This window comes from Lygodium microphyllum, chromosome 11 (assembly GCF_053477565.2).
Source record: "Lygodium microphyllum isolate KBCC chromosome 11, Lygodium_microphyllum_v1.1.10, whole genome shotgun sequence".
NCBI lineage: Eukaryota > Viridiplantae > Streptophyta > Polypodiopsida > Schizaeales > Lygodiaceae > Lygodium > Lygodium microphyllum.
This window is the reverse complement of record NC_141145.1, coordinates 156,043,511-156,067,556: the sequence shown is the minus strand read 5'-3', so window position 1 is coordinate 156,067,556 and position 24,046 is coordinate 156,043,511. Positions and strand designations below refer to the sequence as shown.

The window sequence follows — 24,046 nt, the reverse complement described above, 5'->3', positions numbered from 1 at the left end:
AAAACACCAAACATAAAGAGGGATAGATCAGGTGGAAATGCCATAATGTGGACATTGGGGAGTTAACATTAATGGAGTCGTGGGAATGAAAAAAGCGTATGAAAATAAAATGCTGAAAATTCAGAGTTTTGGACACTTGAAACAATGTTCCATCTGAAAGGTGCCTAGATTTGAGACAATCTAACAGGTTAGACAGATAGCTAAAGGTTAGGCCACAAAAAAAAGCTACAATATGCAATCACAAGTACAGAACTTAAATCGAAGTACATCCAAAAAATAGAATCACATAAAATAAAGAGGTAGTGGCATTGAGGGATTTGGCTGAGATCTTTTAAGAGAAAAGCAGACAGTGCTCCAAGGGACTGAATATACAGTAGTGGACGTTATCGTCCTGAATAAATACTAAAAACGCACGCTATATAAGATCCTGGCAGTGAATAAGAGGTGTCCAAAGGCCAATACCAGCCCCCAGTTTTGCAGATACTGAAATGGTACACTACATACAATCCTGGAAGTGAATAAGAGGTGTCCAAAGGCCAATACAGTAGAGGTACACTATATAAGAGGTGCCAAGGGAAGCAAAAACTCCATAGTGAAACCTCTCTCAAGTATCAAAGTTTGCGATTTATACTCTGGCAGTTTGCCCAATGTTCCCACACTGATCTGAAATGGTCATAATTTTGGGGGCTTGGAATACCAGCCACCACTTTCACAGATACTGAAAAGGTACACTAAATACAATCCTTGAAGTGAATAAGAGGTGTCCAAAGGCCAATACAGTAGAGGTACACTACATAAGAGGTGCCAAGGGAAGCAGAAACTCCATAGTGAGACCTCTCTTTCTCCAGTATCAAATTTTGCAAGCTATACTGACAGTTTGCCCCCATGTTCCCACACTGATCTGAAATTGTCATAATTGTGGGGACCTCCAAATCAAGTGGTATGTACCTCAACAACTAATAAGAACCACGATCCATTCATTTACTGGACTACTCAACTGAAAAACTATTCTGTGGCAGATTTTTCCAGAAGAAATATTCTTGAGCTTTTTAAGAAAACATCCAGCACACATGATAAGAGAAGCATGGAATCTTATCACAGACTGCACAACACATTGTATACCAGCTGATTTTCCAGTCTGCCAACCACAGGTCTGCAAGCCACCTTCATGGGATCCTTCATTTGGGCTGATCCCTACTGTTTCATCCTGAAAGTGCAGCTCTTGTCTCATTGTTCAGCTGATTCATAATTGCCCACACATCACCTCCACAGCACCCATCCATCGAATTGAACCTTCCAAACCTGTCTTGCTAAGCCCCATGCTGTTACTACGTAACTGCTGTGATCTTTTATAATTTCAGGAGAACTAAACAGGAATGCAAGTTCACGTATTGTTGCTGCTAAACAGGGCAACAAGGTACCCAGAATGTGTAGCAGGATTCCAAAGGCTTGCTAGAGGCCTTCATGTAGACAGAATAATAATCTTGCATTCGTAATAACAGATATAAGGATCAGAAACACATTTGCAAAAGTACTTATTGCTCAATTACTTAACCAGAACAGTTGAGCACTGAGCTACTCATTTAACCATCCAGCTAAATCCTAGTCAGTTTCTGTTGTAGAAAGTTCCTTCATAGTCCAGTCGACTAATTACCTGTTCTGCTTCTGGAGAGTACAAGGCATGTAGGCAAGTACGTATCTTGACACTCTTAACAGCACATATAGCTATTCCTTCTAGGACCTCCAATTTGCAAACAAAAAGCAATTATTGTCCAACTATTCACCACAACAGTCCAGGATCTGCTCTACTTGTTTGAAAATGATGGACAGAAGAAAAATCCATCGCAGCCCAAATGAAAGTGAACAAATGGGAAAATCCTGAATTTGAAGAAAAGCTAAATTAGCAGGAAAGTTAGAAAAGTATCAACAAGTTCGTGAGCTCAGATTATAGACCAGTCTAAGAAAACCAAAACGTTAGATCAGCAGTAAAGTTTCAACTGGTAGACTGGACCATTCAAAATGCCAGGAGATCCTTGCATTGAACGGAAGCTATAAGATGTGTGCCTTATCCTCAGCCTGGAACAATCTCTAGCCAATATAATACGTCAACATGAACGGTAGTGGTGGTGGTTGGCTTATTTGAAGCATATGCTTCTCTTTTGCATCAGTCTGACTTTGGACGCATGCCCTTTGCCAGCTAGGTGAGCCTCCAAAGCTTGTGAACAGGTACAATATAGATTGCAGACCTCACATTTCAACTGACTTCTCTTGCTCTGAGAAGCATGCTTTTTGCCAGACATATGATTCTCAAAATCTACTTTGCTGCCAAACTCAACTCGACATAACTTACAGTCCAGCTCTTCTGTTGCAACTGCTCCTTTCCAAACAGAATCACATTTGAAACCTGAAGCATTCTTCAGTAGCTTGAAAAAACAGCTAGCATGCATGCTGACACGGGCATGATCACCCGGACTTCTCCCACAGTCTGAGCCACACATGTCATACATCACTTCATTATTCTGTATTTCAACTCTTAAAGCATTTGATGCACAAGGATCTTGTTGGTTGAATGAGCCTCTCATGACGTTTTTCAGTGAATCATACATAAGCATATCTGCTGATGGATATAATGCTCTCCCAAGAGCTGATCCATTTCTAATTGGTTGATTGTCCTCCATGGACTGGCCATGACAAACAACTATTTGATTCCCCTCTTCGCTGAGTTGATCTGACTGCAGCCCAGCATTTTTCTGCAAGGAAGTCGAAGGAGCAGCAGCCTTCAAATCATCATTCATTGCTGCTGAATCATTCACCAGACCATTGAAAGACTCCATTTGTGCACCCTTTTTTTCAATCCCTTCACTTGCATTTTCTTTTTCAGAATCTCTATGTGGCCCAACAGTATCTTCCAGGCCAAAAGCAGCATCCCTAACTGACTGCTTCAAACGTGCAGCATGTTTTTTACCAGACACATGCTGTTCATAATCTCTTTGGCTATTGCATATCACCTTACAAGGTGTACACTTGAGCTCCTGTTCCCCTTCGGCAACTTTCTGACCTCCATTGGATGAAGAACTGTTTGGTGAACCTTTTTGTACCATGAGATTATCGTAGGATGCTTTTGCAGCCTTCTTATGCTTTTTCCCTGAAACATGATTCTCGTAATCCTTTTTGCTGTTACAAGCTACATCACAGAGGTTGCAAAAGAACTCTCCAGCATCATGAACAGAGGTATCACCTTTAAGCCGCTTCTCAGGATGAGACACCTTTGGAGCAGAGGTGATTGTCTCATCCTTGTCCCCCACAGCACTTCCATCCAGGTTATCTTTTTCAATGTTTCCTCCAGCATCATTCCTACTTCTCTTTCCACTGGTTTTTGCAACCCTAGTATCCATGCTCATGTCACTGTTTTCACTTCGCAGTTCCTTCTCAGACTCAATGTCAGTTTCCTTCTTCACAGAGGGATCCTGCATTGCCGGTGAATCCTGAACAGCTTCAGTTTTGTCTAGATCAAGTGCTGCATCTTTTCCAGTATTCTTAGAATCCTGAACAGGTTCAGTTTTGTCTAGATCAAGTGCTGCATCTTTTCCAGTAGCTTCAGTTTTGTCTAGATCAAGTGCTGCATCTTTTCCAGTATTCTTAGAATCCTGAACAGCTTCGGTTTTGTCTAGATCAAGTGCTGCATCTTTTCCAGCATTCCTAGAATCCTGAACAGCTTCAGTTTTGTCTAGATCAAGTGCTGCATCTTTTTCAGTATTCTTAGTAGGGATCTCCTCCATGTTGATGAATTGACCAGTTATTGTTCTATTACTGCAGGAACAGATCAAACCAACAAAAAGAGAGTTAAGGACCACCTGCATACATGCAATAAACCCCCAAAAACAGAGAGAATGAACAAAAGAATTTTCCTGAAGTGAACAGCACAAGACTCATAAATTATCTGGCTGTTATTGACAATTGTTGTCTGTGGTATACACGAAAACCATGCGAGGCTTCCACTTGCAAGAAATATTTTTGGGAGAAACACTTGCAAGCAGAACAGATTAAGAAACAGGATTGTTTGAACACCTAATTTCTTACAGCATCAGTTCGACTGTTTACCTAAAAGGAACCAGAAACTCTCCTAAGAGCTTAAGTGGCAGGACTGGTTGAAACTACCTGCTTTCCTACAGCATCAGTTAAACTGTTTACCTAAGAGGAATCAGAAACTCCCCTAAGAGTTTAAAACATTGGTGAATTAATTGGATGAACAATTTGCTTTGCCTAATAAACATCATAACAACTACTGAAAACATTATCAGGAATCAGAAAACCCCTAGAAGTTGGAAACCTTGGTAAATAAGAGAATATCAGCATGTCATGGGCAAAGGAATTGCAACAGATGCAACCAACAGTGTACTGTCAAAAAAAATCTGGTTAGTTGCAACCCATAAGGACAGATTTGGACTGCTGTTACCTGTAGCTTTTGGAGCCAGAACAAAATTAAGAAATATCAATTCAAAAATAAAAGTTGGAGCTAGAACTTCTTCATGTAGAGTATTGGTTTTGGTGAAATTAAGAAGAGGTTTTGAACAAGAAGAGAATGTGGAATGAATGAAAGTACACTTAAACCAAAGTCCAAGGCCATATATAATGAACTGGGCATTAAAAGCAGAAGACCAAAGAGTTAACAATCTTCCGACTCACTATTAGGGATTTTTGGCTGGTCTTCGCCAGAAACCGTGACCTTGCACTGGGAAGGATAATCCAGGCAATGTCCACTATCTCAAGGATAGTGCACGTGCACACACATCCAACAAAAGAAGAAAATCAAGCAAGCCTCCTTTGAATGCATATAAATGAATGCAGAATAAAGTTCTTCAACATCTTAAATTTCTCATTGTTTAGGAACAATATTTGAACCCTTGATCACTCATGCAGGTCCAACTATCAGATCTCTGTATTCAGGACCAATCATGAAATAGATTATGCTGAGGTCCAACAGCAGGTGACTCTCTCTCCCACAGTGAGAGAAGAAGGTAGAACAAAAATCATGGAGGGGAAAACTCTCTGCATTAGGAGTAAAGGTACAAACAAAAATCAGCAACCATGAAGCCACTATACCACAGGACCATGTAAATTGCGCCTCCCATGGAGGCTAGAGGTGAGCTGTCAACTAGCTCCTCTGCTGCCTTTGTGGAGGTGAGACAAACCAAGAAGATACATTATCCCATCAAGATTGCCTCAGCAATGCATGAGCTATTGATGTGCAAGGTGGAGTGGAGCCAATCTCAGAGCTATACCCAAGAAGGTGGGTGTCCCACAGCCTATTCAAAGACCATGGTCTCATCATACTCCTCTATGGCCCAAACTATTTGGAGCTACTTCTCAAAAGAACAGCACACAAAGCAAGAGACTTCCATGCAACCATGGATTGTGTCAACACCAAACCAGTGGTTTAAATTGCACCCACTCCTCTTAGACCTTTTGGATGAAGCACATGCAAACAGAGGAGCACTAACACTACCTAAGATTGCCCCTTAAACTATAATTTTTTTTTAGCAATTCTTTGCATCTCAAATCAGCCCCAAAAACTAATTATTCAATTTCGCATCCATGTTACCTACTTCCATGCAACCAACTTCCAATTGCTTACGTAGGTACGCAATGTGTGCATCATTGCACAGTTGATACGATGATGCAAGCTGTTCCCATGCATCCTTAGCTGTTTTGCACAATTGGATGTGTAGAATGATACCCCTCTTCACAAATAAAATAGGTCGTCACAGCCATCCCATCGAATTTGCTCTTGACTAGGAGGCAATGTGGAACACGAAGATGACTTGGCATCATGAGAACCACCTCTTGATGAGGTGGTGCCAGTGTTGGAGAAGCCTACCTTTGCCTGGTGCCATTCATTATATTCCATAGATTCTTTGGGGCAAGAAGATGTCACATCAAATATGCCCACATAGGATAATTGGTGAGCTTATCATCAGTGCCAAGCATGCCCAACAAATCATTATTATTGTTGGCCATGAGTGAAAATCAAGATTTTTCCAAGTTTGTAGAAGCCCCAAAAATTTCCAAGAAATCAAAGATAAACTTTACAAAAAATTAGTAATTTTCACCTAGATGCAAAGTTTTGCACCCGAGGATGAATTGGGCCTCAATTTCGATGAAAAGTGAAATTAGAGGCGCATAGCAAAAATTCCCAAATTCGATGAAGTCAAATGTTAAATTTCTTCAATCTCGTGGTGAAATTCATGGATTTGATTAAAAGCACTTTTAAAATTTTAGAATTTGGGCATAAATTGTATGAAATTTGAGAAAAGTCCCAAATTTGTGCTTGGAAAGGAGATGTTGTATGAAGGAAAAGAATTACCAGATTATAATCCTTTTGAATAAATTTTTTAGAAAATCAAGTGTATCTGGCCCAAGGCAGCAATTGGCTCAAGAGGTTGTAGATAACGTGATGCGACAGGTCAAAGCAACAAACAAACGGCACCAAGGTGTGAAGGTTGTCCGTCGGACACCGTGACCAGCACGTGGTGATGAAAGCGGCATGTAAGAGAGTACCAATCAAACATGTCAAATGTAGCACACCGTGACCAGCACGTGGTGATGAAAGCAGCGTATAGGAGACTTGCAATCAAACACGTCAAATATAGCAAGGTCAACAAAAGGGAGTCAACAAGTCATAGATAGGTTGCATTGAAGACAAGGTGATCGAGGTAGGTTGGAAAGGCGCAACCTAAGGCATGACCAAGAAGGTTGCCAACAAGGCAATGCATGACTGGGCAAGCACATTTGAAGGTGAAGAACGGCTACACTGAGGCTAGAGGGAACAAGACTTCAAGGTAGCACGGCAAATCACAAGCAACGTGAAAGGTGCACACAAAAGTCTTCAATGACGACTAAAGGTGAATAGGCAAAGATGGCAACATAGAGGACAATTACTGAAAGGACTTGAGCCAACACAATCGAAATAGCTCAAAGGGCAGGCGACCAAGGTGTAGCGCTCAATGGCAACATGGTTGCGAGCAATGGCAAAGAATGTAAGTGACTCCAATACTACTCTTGGCCAAGGTGTAAAGTAATTGTGCCACTAATTAATAGAGAATATACAACCATCAAGGCAATCACAATGAAAATGCCACACCCATGTGCTAATGGTGCACAAAGTGTCTTTTTATAGTAAAATAAAACCCTAAACGGCTTAACCATCATACGAAACCTTAACCCTAGTGTCACTTAGTGTCTAGGATACTTAGGGCAACAACTATTTTTAATGACAATTTAAATGCCTAGAGAGCCCGGATCATGGATCAAAGGGCACCAACTCGTAGCTCATGAGATGGCAATAGGATGTACTAATGATCGTTTGCCAATTGTACACCTTTTAGCACATGTCCTCAGCTATAAACCAGTCATCAAATTCCTCTCTCTCGTTGGTCATCAACTTTAAGAGGCCTAGAAGGACCCAGCTCTTGTCCAATTCCCACATTCTCACTTTATTGCCCATGTTGTATGCCTTAACCAAGATCAAGCATTGAATTTCCCCCAACATTTTGTGAAATTTTCAAATTGACAAGCATCATCCTTGCTTGATCCCATCTCACTACCTGAAGACATGCTTATAGCACAACTGATCACAAATTCAGTAAATTGCAATCACACTGGCTTGCACACAAGTGCCTCAAGTCCACCTACTCAAATGAGTTGACGATATCTCCGCAATGAAGCCATGAAACCAACCTTCCTTCTCCGAAAGGATAATAAATGACCTACTTAAGCACTAATTACATCAAGGATCAAATTTACATAAACTGAAAATACAAATGTTACCACTTAATCTTAATAGTAGACTTCTAGTTGCCCCCAAAACTAGCACCCCTTGCAGTATTTATTTTGCTTTTATTAATATTGAATAACGTACATTGAGATTTGGCTCCAATCTCCTTCACTATCCACTATTTCTTGCTGTAAAAAATGACCATCAAGCCTTCTTATCAGTTTACCCTAATCTAACAAGGGATTGGCATTCAATTGACCCTTGCCTTGTCAAATCTAACCCCAAATCCAATTGGGATGACTGAATTCTTGAAATCTCTGGTGAGTCCTTGAATTCCATCTACCGATTTCAAGTGTTAAGCCTTCAAAACCCTGGCACAAGATCCGAGGTGGCTGGTGAACCTTAATTTCTGCTGTAAAATAGGATTTACAGCAGCAAAAACACAACTGTTGTTCATTGGGGCCTGAAAATGGCTGAAATCTACCGAGAGATCTCTTGTAAAGGAGAGAGAAATCTTAGATTTCTATCACGAGAAGGTGCTCTAATTTGTTGCTGCTCTGCTGAAAATGCCTGAATGACTACAACCCATCACAAACAAGAGCCCTCTCTCTCTCCTCCTCTTCCAACCTCCACAATGCTAGAATGAAGCTCCACTAGCCTCAAATAGTCCCTCTCCCTTGCATAGGGAAGTTTTGCCAAGTGCCAACCTTCTAAATGCATTTTTCAGCCATTTGATTTATTTTTCAGAATTACTAATTCTCAAAATTAATTTAGCCCTTGTCCTTGCCCAAAAAATCAGCATTGCCCATCCACAAGTAAATTGGCTAGGCTAGTTTGACTTCTAAGAAGTCTTGCGCATGAATTGACCCTTGAATTAGCATTTATTTATTAATTGATGCCTAGTTCCTATTGTCACCACTAACGCTTAATGGTCAAGTAAATGCCTTAGGCCAAACTTGACACCAAGCACCACCTAATACCTGGCCTATATCACTTATTACAACTCGACTTTGACACCCACCGACATCTCGAGGGGGTCCTTGGCTTGTCATTGTGACTTAACTAACTTGCACAACAAGTGCTTCTCACATTTGCACATTTGATTAAAACTAAATCAAATGCTAAGCAAAGCATGATACCAACTACAGATTGCTTCCATTTTAGCAAGGTCCATACATATACCATGCTTGGATACTACATGCCCCATGGTGTAAACCTATTCTAAAAAACTCTTTTTTGCGTTAATGATCAATCCATGCTTTGTGAGCTCTAATAATACAATTGCCAAATGTGAAACATATCACTAGGATCCACAAATAAAAGGTATTGGACATCAAACTCACCTCCCAATCGTAGAGTCAAACAAGCTTACCCTCGAGCTTGGGAGCTGGCAACACATTGGATCATGACCACATCCCAAGGGTTGATGTCCCATATGACCAACAAGCCTCAAGTCCACGAGTCGTGATCATACAATCCATGTGCACAATAGGGTTGTTGGGAATAAAGGCTCACCATGCCTTTTACGATGTTCAAGTGTGCACACACCCTTACACATGTACTTTATATATATTATCAAAAAGACCTAAAGTGGTACACATCATCATTGCACCCACATCGAGTATCGAGCTCTCACCCTTCTTCCTCACTCTCTACTCTGAACTCACTCCCTCTCTCATTGTGCATACCTCAACTATGAGCACTTTGTCTCAATCCTCGTGCACTCAACACCAAACTAGTATCAAAGCAAGTAAGAGACAGCTCAGGAGTGCACGCTTCTCAAGACACAGGTCAGGTGTGAGCTGGACTAGCAACGACTAGTCACAGTGAGGCGAGAGAGACAAGTGACTGTCAAAAGCAGACAACTAGCGGACCAACAAGGTTTATTGGCTGAAAAAGTTGATGGACCTTCATATGAAGGAAGGTACAGCCATATCTATACATTTGAATGAGTTCAACTCAATTGTTAGTCAACTACTTTGGATTTCCACATTGATGATAAGTTCAAGGCTACTTCCTTGCTATACACTTTGCCTGAAAGTTGGGATACTTTCAAGACAACTTTGAGTAACTCAAATGCTCACCTGTTATATTCTGATGTGGAGAGTTCTTTGCTGATGAAAGAACTCAACAGTCAAAATAATTCAGCAAACAAGTCTTCTAATGCATTGCACACTAGGGGCAGATTTCAGTAAAAGGGCAGTTATGAAAATAGAACACATAGCAAGTCTCATGGCAAAAATATGGAGCATTCATCAATACCTATTGGTGGTTCTCCAAAATCCTAGCGGGACAAAAAGTCTGCAATGACGTTGCTTATTATCGCTCAATGAAATAAAAATATTTATAATAATTATATCTGATCATAATATATCAAACCCTATTAACCAAGCATTCCTCGTGATAAACGTAGTTTGTATAGCAGTTTGTATCCATAAATTTTTTCATTTGTTCTTAATTTTCACTAATTATTTCTCAAAAACATCTAAAAACTGCTATTTTCAGCCTTGAAATTTTAATAAATGTACTGGAAAAAGCTAATAAAAAAGGGACTAACCATGTAGGATAAAATGTCTTTGCATATAACGTTATTACTTACGCCTCTAAAAGTGCCGTTGCTATAAATCCTTTAGGTTGCAAACTACGATACACTCTCACTTAAGCCACAAATTTCAACCATCAGTATGGTTTATCACACTGAGCTAGATGCCATGAAAGAGCAATATGTTGTTGATTCGGACTTTGCTAATGTTTCTAATCAGCTTTGCAATGGCCAAAGGCATGAACACTTTGTGCTAAGAGATGGATTTCTGAATATTAAAACCTAGAGTTATCACTGAAAGTCATGCTCCTCCATATGCAGGACAGAGAGGTATTGATGCCACGATCAAGACAATGGAGCATTTCTTTTATTGGCCAACTTTGATGCATGATGTAGAATAGTTTGTTAAGACATGCATCGTATGCCAGAAGGTAAAGCATGATAGGTAAAAAATACCGGGTTTATTGCAGCCCTTGCTTATTCCAGATAGACCTTGGCAAAGCATTGCAATGGACTTTATTTTTTATCTTCCTAAGACACCTACAAGGAATCATGGGATATGGACTATCATTTGTAAGTTTAGCAAACAAACCCATTTCATTCTGGTGAGGAAGAAAATAAAGACTGATCATATAGCACAATTGTTTTTGCAACACATACTTAAGTATCATGGTATGCCAGAGTCGATCATTAGTGATCGAGACCCTCGGATAACCAGTTTATCTTGGAAGAGGTTGTTTGAGAATACGGGTACCACACTAAAATTCTCATCATCCTTCCATCCATAGATAGATAGTCGGTCTGAGGAAGCAAATTCCACAGTATTAGATCTTTTGAGATGCTATGTTCAAATCACAAAACACAATGGGAGTAGTATTTGCCCTTGGTTGGATTGCTTACAACAACACAGTACATAGTTCTACGAGCAAAGCTCCATTTGAGGTAGTTGAGGGTAGCAAGAAAATACCACCTATTTTGCAAACTAAGGATAAGATCTAATCGTTATGTGTAAAACTTGAATGTAGCCTATGCAAAGATAAAATATACACTTCAGAGATCGCAAGAAAAGTAAAAGAGGGCAGCTAATCGCCACATATGTGCTTTGTAGTTTGCAAAGGGTGATTATGTATTGTTGTGTTTTGAAAAGGCAAGGCTAAAAAAGATAAAAGAAAGTGAAAGATTGTATTTGAAGTTGAGTATGAGATACTATGGGCCCTTCCGAGTATTGGAGAAGATCAACGATGTGGCATATCGGTTGAAATTACCTCCACATTGGCAGATACACAATGCCTTTCATGTCAATTTGTTAAGGCCTTTTCATGGTGATGTGCCAAAGAATATGGAAGGCTAACACTTCGCAAATCTTTCCTATGCAAGGGTGGAAAGGCTGATTGGAGATGCAAGAGAGAAAGGGGGCTAATTCTAGTCGTGCCAAGGTGAGAGGAGTGTGGAAGCTGCAGCCCTGCTGTTTGGGGCAGATTCTGGCCTAGGAACAACCAATTTTCACTGGTCCACAGCAAAATCAAGACCTAGAGGATTAGGCAACAAATACGAAATAGGCACCAGCAGTTTTGGGGCAGTTTGGCAGCTGGGGACAGGTTTACATGCACTGATCAAGGGCAGCAGCTAGCTGTTTCAGCCACTTTTGCATCAAACTACAAAATTCTCTCTCACTTCAGCTAATTCTCTCATCATTCAGCTTCCTCTCAGTCAATCCCTGAAAAATTCAGGGAAATCTTGACCTTAAAGTGGAGCAGTTATGGAAATCTTGACCTTAAAGTGGAGCAGCTATGGAATTGCTAGTGTAAATCCTAATTTACAACAGAAAACAGGGTTTATCAGCGACCTCGGATCTTATGCTCGAAAGGCCTAGCACTTGAATTCAGCTGCTGAAATTTGGCAAATTTCAATGAATTCAAGAGGTTACCGAAGCACAATTGAATTTGGGGCTAAATTTGTCATCTCAAGTGCAAATTGAGGGCCAATCACTAGTCAAACCAAGGGGCAATTTGGTTTGAAGGTTTATTGTCCATTTCAAGCAACAAGAGGTGTTGGAAAATGAAGGAGATTGGAGTGAAATCTCAATGTACTTCATCCCATTGCAATAGAAACTAAAGAAATATTACAAGGGGCACCAATTTTTGGGGCAGATCACAAGTCTATTGTCCAAGATTAATCATTAACATTTGTATTTCAGTTTATGTGGATTTATTACTTGTAGTAACTACTGTATAATCATGTCATTCATCGCCCTTTCGGAGAGGGAAGGCTATAATCATGTCATTCAACGCCCTTTCGGAGAGGGAAGGCTGGTTATACCAACCTTTGGGGCCTACAATGTATTATCTATCATGTGAGAGCATTCTAGCTCTCTAATTCAGGGAATATTTTACTTATTTGTTGATTTATTTCATTTGTGCAAGTTAGTTATAATTAGTGCCCTTCATATTATTTTCAAAGGCTAGTTTCATTGTTGACTCTAACAATGCCACAACATGATATGAGCTATCAACCAGCAAAGCCTCCTAAACCCTTCCTGTTGTGTTTATCAAGATTCTCATATTGTGTCACATTCTCTCTCTCATTCTTCTCTTCCTTACTGCAAAAGTTGCAGTTTTCAGCCATAAAGCATGCATGAGTTGACAACATGTATACAATGGAGACAACTACCAATCTTCTCCTCTCCCATGGGAAATTGATTGGGCAACTTTGTAACTTCATTTAGATCTCAAGCCTCTTGCACTTTTTGAACAAGTCTCGTGCACTTTCTGAACAACTCTATCGTGAAAAAAAAGTGTTTCTTATTGTTTCATCACGAGAAATCCCTTCATTTGTGAGAGGAAAAGTGTGAGATCGCATGGGGACTATGCAAGACAATTGTCAAAGCAAATACTCCGTAAACTTGGGCTCAAATGCTAGTTGCAATTTTTAGGGCTTAACAAGCTTAAGTGTTCACGTGCATTCTTGAACACTCTACAATTGGTTACAACCCAACATTGAAGATGGCAAGGTCATTGTGCACCTCTCAACCAATTGAGCCAAGTGAAATGGTTTAAATACAACTATTCTATCACCGAAAATGCATGGAAAATTTAAGAAAATGCAAGGCAATATATAATGGAATGCATATTGCAAGGATCAAAGTAAATGCATTTTGTTTTTGGGCATGATTTGAATGTTGGTTTGTTGTAGCAACAATGCAAGACTGAGTTTAGTTTAACAATGAATTGGGTGTACAATAAGAGCAAAGCACTAAGATGGACGCATGAACGGGACTGAGGCTTCATATACGGCAAAATACGCACACAACAATGTGAGACCACCTTTGCATCTTGAATGTTACTTTTGTAGGTCATTGGACTGCAGTCTGCAAGCAATACGTATTCTTATGCATTACACTTATTAGAGTGTGAATGGACACAATTGTCGCACGTTTAGTCAAGGTTGGTGAGAGCAACTAAGGAAACCCCATTGGAGATGAGTCCAAGCTTATTCAAAAGCAAGGCATTGTCAGAAGTGATGCAGCAATGGAAGCATAAATATATGCTGAAATAAACTACTGAACACAAGACAAAAGAGAAAAGAAAAGAAAGAGAGAACACAGTGCAGATGAGAACTCAAATGTATGCTTGGGAAATGGAATCCATATATCAGACACAAGAATATCGCATACAACAGTGAGTTACTCGCTGTGTGGCACTCGCACCCGCTCCTCTCTCCACGAGACCTCCATGTGGTGAATTGACAAACTGAGGAGGAGGAGCCCAAAATATATAGGCATGGAATGCCATAAATTATGTCAAGTCAAATGTTGGCCGACTAGCAACAATAAATGCTATAAAGCATAAAATGCTATACAATAAAAATGCCTAAAATATCTACATAATGTGCCCAGCACTCTGCTAACACCCTCTCTCAAATCATGGGTGATCTAATACAATACAATGATACAATGATGAATGACTCATCATAGTCTATACAACAGAGAACCACCAAGTAGAACCATGGATACCCATGCAATGGGTGATGAAGCCACCACCAATGTGCCTTGGAGAGAACCTGATGTCAATGTCTATCGTACCAGCTCCTAAAAATAGAGAAGACCTTAGTAGCTCTCAATGTTTGTCAACAATGCCTCTGATGTAGCACACATGACCATCCTATCACCAATGCTGCAACGCATAAATGACCATGGATCCACCTCCCTTGGCCAAACTGCCAAAGTGTCCCCTCATGCAAGCTCCACACAAAAGCCACCCTCTTTGTGTCAAATAACCAACCCATGTGACTCCACACAAAAGCCACCCGCTCTCTGTCAAATAACCAGCCCATCATGAACATGAATTTCAATCCCAGCTCTAGGATTTGAACCTATCACACTTCAATTGATGCATCAAGGACGTCCCTCTCTGGACCCTGTGCATCTATATAGAAATATAGATGGAGGCATGGCTGCCCCATCTCACCACCCTCTCACACTCCTCCTTTGGCACTCCAAAGTCGTGAGGAATGACCGCATCACCACCACTAGAAAGCAGCCGAGAAAGGGGCCACCAAGCCCTTCCCATGATCTAAAGAAGAGGATCCCTTTTGTGCCTTGGACTTCATCTTGGCCGAAGGATCTGAGTCGAACTCCAAGACAAATGATGACTCGTCGGAGGAGTCCCCATCCTGCTTCATCTCCTGCTCCTTTTGCTTCCTGGAAGCCACTAACTCTTTGCAATCCTTCTGCAAATGGCCCTTCTTGCCACAATGGTAACACTGGGCCTTCGACTTCTTCGTCTTCGAACCCCTCTCTGAAGCTACAAGAGCCTTACCTAAACCTCCATAATGTGACGGAAGCCGCCCTTGTAGATCACAAAGTCGCCTCATGCTCAAACAGCATCGAGGACATATGAAGAAAACTAACAAGAGTCGTAGATGTCTGCGCCCTAAAAGCATTTGCCACTCCATCAAACTTCGGAGGAAGCTTATAGAGTACCATACCAACAAGATTTACCTCTGATAGGGCAAACTGCATAGTCCGAAGCCGGTCCTAGATCCGGGTAACTCAAAGTAGAAATGATTGGATCGTATCTTTGGTTTCAAACTTCAGTTGTTGGAGCTGGCCACAGAGAGAAACGGCCCTCGTGGTGAAAGGAGCCTTGTACATTAGCTATACTTCGACCATACATCTGAAGCTGTCGTACACGAGATGACCGCCAGTAGGACTTCTTGGGAAATACACCGAAGTAAGGCCGCGGAAGCACGGGCATCATCCGAATCCCATGTAAGCACTACCTCCTCATGGTTGTCTTCATCAAAATCAACTGGAACAGGAGAAGGCCGTTAAGGACGTGCAATAGCTCCGCAAACCACATACCATAACCACTTCTGGATGAACCAAGCCTTCACCACAGCACTCCATGTAGGGTAATCAGATCCATGTAACTTATCATCAGTGGATGTGCACGGAGGAGGTGACCGCTAGTAGAACTTCTTGGGAAATACACCATAGTAAGGCCGAGTAAGCACGGGCATCATCCGAATTCCATGTAAGCACTACTTCCTCATGGTTGTCTTCATCAAAATCACTTGGAACACGAGAAGGCCATTGAGGACATGCAATAGCTCTGCAAACCACGTACCATAACCGCTTCTGGATGAACCAAGCCTTCATCACAACACTCCATGTAAAATAATCAAATCCATGTAACTTATCATCAGTGGATGTGCATGGAGGAGCCATTTGTAGAGAATTTAGAAGAGAAGTAGAGAAATGAAGATATTTGGAAAGGAAACACAGCCAAACCACAAGCACGAACTATAGAAAATGAGAGTTCACATGCAGTATTCACAAAAACTGATCAAAAGAAAGAATAAATCTCTTGCGAAAAGGCAAAAAATCAGCCTAAAACTGCCTGAAACAGCAAAAACGACCTGAGAGTGCAGTTGCCCAGCCAAGAGGAGATATAGAGACACCAAAACACAGGCTGGAACTGACAAGCAAGCACAAGGGGGGCTGACGCAAGCGGTGCGGATGCTGGCATCAGTAAAAACGCAAGAAAAACGGGTCGCTTGATCAACAATGGTCAAAACAGTCTTAAAATCAGCAAAGAAAATACAGCACAAGCATTGAACCTGAGCTTTGATACCATGTCAAAAGTGGTGCAGCAATGGAAGCATAAACATGTGCTGAAATAAACTATTGAACACAAGACAAAAGAGAAGAAAAAAACACAATACACATGAGAACTCAAATGTATGCTCAAGAAATGGAGTCCATATATCAGACACGAGACTGTCGCATACAACAATGAGTCACTGGCTGTGTGGGCACTGGCTCCGGCTCCTCTCCGCGGGACCTCCAAAGTGGTGAACTGACAATCTAAGGAGGAGGAGCCCAGAATATATAGGCATGAAATGCCATAAAATATGTCAAGTCAGCCAGCATTTAATGTTGGTGGACTTTCAACAACAAAAGCAATAAACCATAAAATGCTACACAATAAAAATGTCTAAAATATCTATATAATGTGCCTAGCCCACAATACATGCTCAGGTTCACACACAGAGCTGACATACTCAACTAACAAGCACATGGAAATCACTGGCATTTAGAGAGTGTTGGTTTGTGATAACGCGCCACTAGTGATTTGTACAAGCTTTGAATAATGATAAAGAAATATCATAAGGGCACTAACCTTTGGGGCCTATCGTGTGTCGTCTACTATGCAAAAGCATTCTAGCTCTCATGTTCAATGACTCTTTTGTTTATTTGCTTATTTTTTTCAGGTGTACAAGTTAGTTTATGATAACTATCCTTCAAATTATTTTTGAAGGCTAGTTTTACTATTTGCTCTAACAATGCCACAACATGATATGAGCTAGCAAGCAACAAAGCTTCCCAAACCTTCTTGTTGTATTCATTAGAATTCTCTCATTGTGTTGCATCCAACTAATTCCAAGTTGTGATTATATGCAATCCAAAAGTATTTAAGGCCCATACAAATGAGCTTCAATACCCATTCAATGCTACCCAACAACAAAAAAGTAGTCCACCATTGTAGTGCATTACCCTTCAAAAAGAAGCCTGAACGTAATTACACTTGAGTAGGCTGCATCGAGCTACTAAATGAATGTAAAAGCCATCACCCTACCTTGTGCCCCAATAAATGACTCAAATTTCACTACTACCCTCCGTCCTTAGAATCTTCTATATTACCTTAAAGTTTCAAATTACCATAAGCAAGTGGCTGCAAGAATAGTGCCATACCACCACTTACAAAATCCATAGCAAGGTTTCCCAACCCACCCCAATTCCTTGCGTACCAAACAACCAAAAACAAGGCCTCCCGTGTTTCCATACATTTTATTTTGCAACCCCAGCTGCATACATACCATTGTGCATTCAATGTTCTGTACCCAAACATATGATCCAGCAAAGTAAGTTAAACACAAACAAAATGGTCCCGAAAGATTCATTGACCACCTAAAGCATTTCCAGCCATAGCCTAGAATATTGAACCACTACTAGAGTACTCTAGATGTGCTAAAAATTAGAGATTTATCATCGTGAATTGGCACCTTGCTAAGAAGTGGATTATTAAAATGGAGATCTCTACATATTTGGCATGCCAAGCTTCTTAGACTATGAATGCTTCTTCACTTCTTAGGCATAGAAGGAGATTACCGAAATTCAATAACTACATTAGAGCACCCAGTTGTGCTCTAAATGTTGGATTGCTTCCTCTATATTTTAGTCTCTTTAGACTCAAAACATCCACCTCTACTGCATTGGAATTTTTTGTCTCTCTTCATTTTGATCATTAATCAATACCATGCAATGATATAGACTTTTCTATGATAATTCACCTTCCTTGTCCCATTCAACACTTCTTTTTGAGACATATTTGTCACATTTCCTTTGCTGAAATTAAAATACAACATGCACCTGCACGCTCAACAGAACCACAAACACCTCTCTAAAGAAAATGTTGATGTCCCGAAAATGGAACCACGACACTTGCCTTCAATGAAACTAAAGGGTGTCAAAACCATACAATAACAAGTATATGAGCCCAAATTGAAACTCAACAAATGCTAAACTCACAACTATGGACCTAGAAGGCTCCCAAACTAAGTAAACAACACCAGCCTCTTGCAGTATTTCTTCAATTTACTAAAGAGCTACAAATCACAGTACAAAAAATTGATGCTCAAACTGTAAGACTCCTAGTATCGTCTAATGACTACTTGGTCGTATACATTTCTAAGAAAGTTTAAAACTAGCACATCAATGAGCCTACAAACCCTAATTCACAGCAATAAACTAGTCCCTATTTTAACCATAAATCCTTCATGCATACCCTTCAAAACTTTGCATGTTGTCTCTGCCAAGTGTTACTCTCACCAAGGCCTTCACATGACAAAGCTATCCAAGTTGCAATCTATCAAGCACCAACATGCATTTCCATGATTGCATGACTTAAATACATTGAATGCAGGTCCAATTTTCCTTTGAGGAGATCTACCATAGTAATCCCATGCAAGCTCCTTTTTCGCTCATATCTACCTATAAACAAGCATGTTTATTGCCATAAGCAGCCCTAAACAGCCCTAATTCAGTATGATCATCACCAAGAACAGCAAGAGATAGAGAGAGAGAGAGAGAGGAGATAATCAATCCCAATCTAATCCGGTCAGCAACAAGGTGCCAAAGGAAATGATACACACCCCATTTGTTGATTCAAATACTACACAATAAAATCATAACATAGACAAAGGTGGTTTTTATTAGAGATTACAAGCTTGCCTTTCAGAAAAAAGCCTTAAACCTCCAAATCCTAAGATGTAAAAGGTTGTCAAGCAATCACATTACATGGCATCCTGTTTCTCTATGAATTTGTTTCTCGTTGGTCAAGAATCCATAAGACTTGGGCTGACTTTAAACCAGCTATGGAGCAACTTCTTCCAAGAAAAATGGGAGGTACTAGTCATACAGTGACATTGGATACAACAAACACAAACTGGAAACGTAAAATATTCCTTGAAGTATCCTTCAAGGTGCTTATGAGAAGTGTCCTTGAAGATCTACCATACATGCTAAAGCTACAAGGATGGAGGAGTAACAACCCAAACTCAACCCTTAAGGCTTAACTCCTTCCCCACTATTCTTACCTCAAGCAACTTCTGTAAAGAAATATAATTGTCCACATATAACCCCACCAAATATGAGATGACTCAAAAGAATCAAAATCATCCAAAGAAAAATAAAGTTAGAAAATATAGATCATCTAACAAGAATTCATATTAACCTCTTGTGCACGTTTTGTATTCAAGCCCCAACCAAGGAGACTAAATCCAAAGATTTTACTCTTGCAATGTTGCCTTTGATGTTGCCCAAATTTGTTTTCAAGTCTACTCTCACTCCTTTAGCAATTAATTTCATGTTCACTTGGCACAATGGCTATCTTCTCAAAAGCAATTGTCTTCAAGGAAAGGCTCCTTCGTTGTTCAGAGACTCGTCTATATCTACTACGGCCCCATTTCACTCCAAGGAATTAGAAGACTTCCAAGCACCAATAAACATTAAGAAAAGATTAAAAATAACCCTAGGATCTTGGCTATGGTTAGGGTTTGTCGTGTTTTTTCCTGTTTTAAGATCCTTAAGTTCTCAAAGTCGACTTAGGTCCTAATGACCCTTCACCTTAACAACTTCTCTTGCTTATTGGAAGTGGTAGCCAACTCCATGGTTTGCTCTAATGTAGATAGCATTAGTACAAGCACATCAAAGAGAGAAACTTGCAAGCTATTAATGGCATTTTCAAGAAAATGTCACATGGATAGTAGATTTTTAGAATATGTTGGAGAGTGTATCCTCATTTCAATATTTCCACTAATAGAAACAATTTTTGATTCTTTTACTGTGGCAAGTGCAACGCACTAAAATGTTGGAGTTGAGCTTGGATACTTTAGTGTAATAACTTGCCCTTTCATAGTAAGGAACTTCCAACATAGAATACTTTAAAGGAATTGTTTTGCTTCATAGGGTCATTGTGGAGACATTGTAAACCACCTTAAGTTTAGGCATGCATTGGGAATTGGTAAACATTAACAAAGGGCCTATCCTTGGGATCCAATTAGTAATGATTTACACACCAACCTTCACCCTATAAAGCCATAACACTCTATAGTGTGCATTTAGTCGAAAAAGTAATATTGTGCCTTAAGCTCTCCTTTATGCAAAAGTGGGTGCATAAGCATGCATGCATGCACACAAAAGTGCACATGCGAAGAAGCCTACCTTTAACTTCCTCTTCTTTTCATTGTGTTTCATGGTTGTGCCAATTTAGTTCCATTGATATCCTAGGGAACTTGACAACAAAGCTACAAAAACAACACTACTAATGTTAAGAGTAGGGCCTAAACACTCTCACAACAATTATGCTTTGTTGAATCGTTTGCTCTAAAAAGAACTAGTCATGGACGGGTTTCTATTTGCATGATTCATCATGCTGCATGAGTCGACAGACGAACAAGCCTTTGCCAAACAATATATAGGGCCAAAAACAATTAAATTGTTTGATTTAGAAGATTTACCAACCGTAGAGATGTCTATACCTATGTATCAATTGTGTGAGCATATGGATGTGAACATGCGTAGAGTATTTGTGCATATGTCTTACAAGAATGTAACGCGAAGAGAACCCAAACTTTAGTGCCAAAATGTTGCTCTTTTATCAGAGGCTGGCTCATTGCCAAGCATAAGGGCTGCGGTCATAAAGTATCAATGGAGCGTTCTTCAGGTGGTTTAGACACACGGTCTCAAGCAGCACTATCAAATCACAGGATGCTGAACCCAAAGATCTCTCAATTTGTAAAATCACATAACTATTGGGGAGTGACACTCGATGAAGTTACAAAAGGCACTTCGCAAGGAATAGCTTGGAAGGCTGAGCAACAATCAAAAAGCAAGGCAGAACTAGGAAACACAAAGTCAAAGTCCCGCACTTCGGTGATCCTGCGGAAAAGTGGAAACCAAAGTGCAGGACCTTAGCTTGCTATTTCCTGGATCCAGCTTGCTCTTTGATTGTGGTTCAACTTGTAGGTCGTTCTTAGTGAAGAGCCTTTCCCAAGTGAATGAGGCGTCGCCTCCCACTAGCCAAGCTATGTCACACCCTTCTGTGATAGTCAAATTACGACACACCATTCCCTGTTGCATGTCCCGCTGTCACACATGCTCGAGTATGCATGGTTCTACGTTAACCCATTTGGACTTCTGTGAGAAGAAAAGGTGCATGTCATTGTGTTAGCCTCCACAAAGTTTGCAACCAATACGATTCTCGAGGGGGGGGGGGGGAAACAATGTGACAAGCGCTGGAAGTTCCAGGCAGAGAACAGAATCACAAAAAACGGTAGAAAGTGGGTCAGAATCTCTCTCACCTGGAGCCCAAGAGGAATCTCCTTGTGGGCGCGCGCGCTGCAGAGGAAGGCACCCCCGCGAACGAGAGAAGAGGGCGACGATGGGAGTGATGTTCTGCTGAAACCCTAGGAAAGTTATTTGTTGGGTTTTATTTAATTCAGGTGGTGGCGAAGGAACAAATACCGTACTTGCAGAGAGACAGAGAAGTGGAGGGCAAGAGGGGGAGGACCACGGAGTAGGTGTGGGGGAAGGAGGGGGAGAGAGAGAGAGAGAGAGAGAGAGAGAGAGACAAAAGGACCGTTCTCCGGTTTTTTTTGTTGTTTTTTGGCTTATATTGTGTGTATAGGGTGGTTTTCTGGTTGCTGGTGAGGGTCTGCGACTGTGAATAACCCAAAGAGAGCACGGCGATCGTTCGTTAAGCCTCGGTCGGTCTGCAGGTCGTCGGGAGTCGGCGGGGGCTGGGGTGTGGCCAAGATTTGCACCCGCTTGTAAGTTGTGATCTTTCTCTCCCCGGAGCAAGTGCACCGACCTGCTGAATTTATTTATTATTATAAACTAAAATAAAATGCCATTTCCCACCAGCATTTCTCAAAAAACCATGAGGTTCAAGCCCCCCTCCGTCTCCTCGCATCTAGCGCCCCCCCCCCCGCCCCCCCACCCAATGGGCCGCAATATGCTTAATGAATCATACAAAATGCAAGTTCTCTTACTAAAATACTTTTTTTAAACGCCAATTCAGTTGTATTGATAGACAAATGATCACAAATTACATCGACAACGATGGAACAAGCCTAAGCCAAACAACACATACTTGCATTTTAACAAATGCTTACAACCAATCTTAAAAATATGTTCCTTTTCCTTGAGGCTTCAAAACAATGCCAAACCATCCTCCTTGCACATACTCACCAGCCTTGAGAACTTTGACTTTGTTTCTGTTGGCCCAAAGGTGTTTCAACTCTGCAACCCTAACCACATTCCACATTTTATGGCTTTCCTCGTCTATAGCACCCTTGTCATCACCAAATAGCATCAACCTCATCTTGATTATATCAAAAAAGGCCCACAATTTTAAACCAAGACTTCCTTCCATTCCATATTACTAGCTCTACCATGACCATTACTACGCTTCATACAGTTGGCATCATTGCAAAGCTTGCGAGACTACACCTCGCTCACTTCATATTTTGGTGAGCAAACAAAAACAGGCAAGCTATGACGTGACCACTTTTTTATCACCAACAACCTTATCAGTGAAAACTAAAGACCAATAATTATTTATCATTATCATAGACTATCTATGCCATCACAATATTTACCATCAGGTAGTAGGACAGAGTGTAAACATGATGATGAGTGTGTGGTGGAAGTGGAGCTAATAAAAGACTTATGTGTTCAAAAAACTTTAGAGGCTTTAGACTCAAAGATACGGACGATTGATTGGGACCGAGTGTATGTGTGTAGTGTTGGGGGTAAAGGTGCCTCTACCTAGCCGCCCGTGTATTACTACACTGATACTACCCATGCCTGCACACGGCAAGCGGTGGGCACCTATCATTGTCACTTCATTCTTTATTCTTTCAATGACATTTGAATAAAGGCAAGGTCAGTCACACATTGTAATTGTTGGAGTTCACACACTTGGACTCTCTCTCTCTCTCTCTCTCTCTCTCTCTCTCTCTCTCTCTCTCTCTCTCTCTCTCTCTCTCTCTCTCTCTCTCTCTCTCTCTCTCTCTCTCTCTCTCTCTCTCTCTCTCTCTCTCTCTCTCTCCTTCCACCATAGCCCTTGCTCCTGCTCGTGCTTCCACTTCAACGCTCACCTCCCTTCAATTGGTATCAAAGTCTTCTTCTTCACGAGCTCGAGCTTGGTCTCGTACACTCTTAGCTTCCATTCAAATACTTACAGCAGTCATCTCTTTGTTGGCAGCCATATCCACTCCATTCGAGCTTCCTATTGGTTGCATTCTTCTTGGGCACTCTTTGAGCCTTCTCTCTCGAGCAAGTCTTGGAGCAACCCCCCATAGCCCTCACCCTACTAGTGTAGCATCACATTGCGTGGAATATGCCCTTTTTTTTAGCAGCCGCTCACGTTTTTCATCTCCTATATCATATCTTCTTCATTGGGTAGCTATACAAGCACTTATACACTTGGTCTTTATGATTGGCATTAATCCTTCCACTCTTAGCATTCAATTTGAGTGTTAAGCCTCGGTTTTGGATTGTTATAACAATCCACAGACTATCATAAAACAGGGCAGCACTTATCTTTGATGTCTATACTCATTGCCATTGGTTGGATAATACTCGGTTGATACTTATATATTCG

General features: G+C 40.8%; 1 protein-coding gene across 5 annotated transcripts; it reads right to left on the bottom strand.

Moving 5' to 3' along the window:
• Positions 1 to 283: 283 nt before the first annotated feature.
• On the bottom strand, positions 284 to 22,215 carry LOC148029568 (uncharacterized). Of its 5 annotated transcripts, none has more exons than XM_087688441.1 (3): positions 21,741 to 22,215; positions 4,102 to 4,183; positions 284 to 3,810 (listed from the first exon to the last, which is right to left on the bottom strand). In XM_087688441.1, exon 3 carries the CDS (start codon positions 3,777 to 3,779, stop codon positions 2,136 to 2,138), a length of 1,644 nt encoding a protein of 547 aa, XP_087544567.1. In that variant the 5' UTR covers positions 3,780 to 3,810; positions 4,102 to 4,183; positions 21,741 to 22,215; the 3' UTR covers positions 284 to 2,135. The 5 variants fall into 5 exon arrangements, 4 of the variants coding, with proteins under 4 accessions (XP_087544567.1, XP_087544566.1, XP_087544568.1 ...); XM_087688440.1 differs by having other exon boundaries at positions 4,102 to 4,166; XM_087688442.1 differs by having other exon boundaries at positions 4,102 to 4,158.
• Positions 22,216 to 24,046: the final 1,831 nt, after the last annotated feature.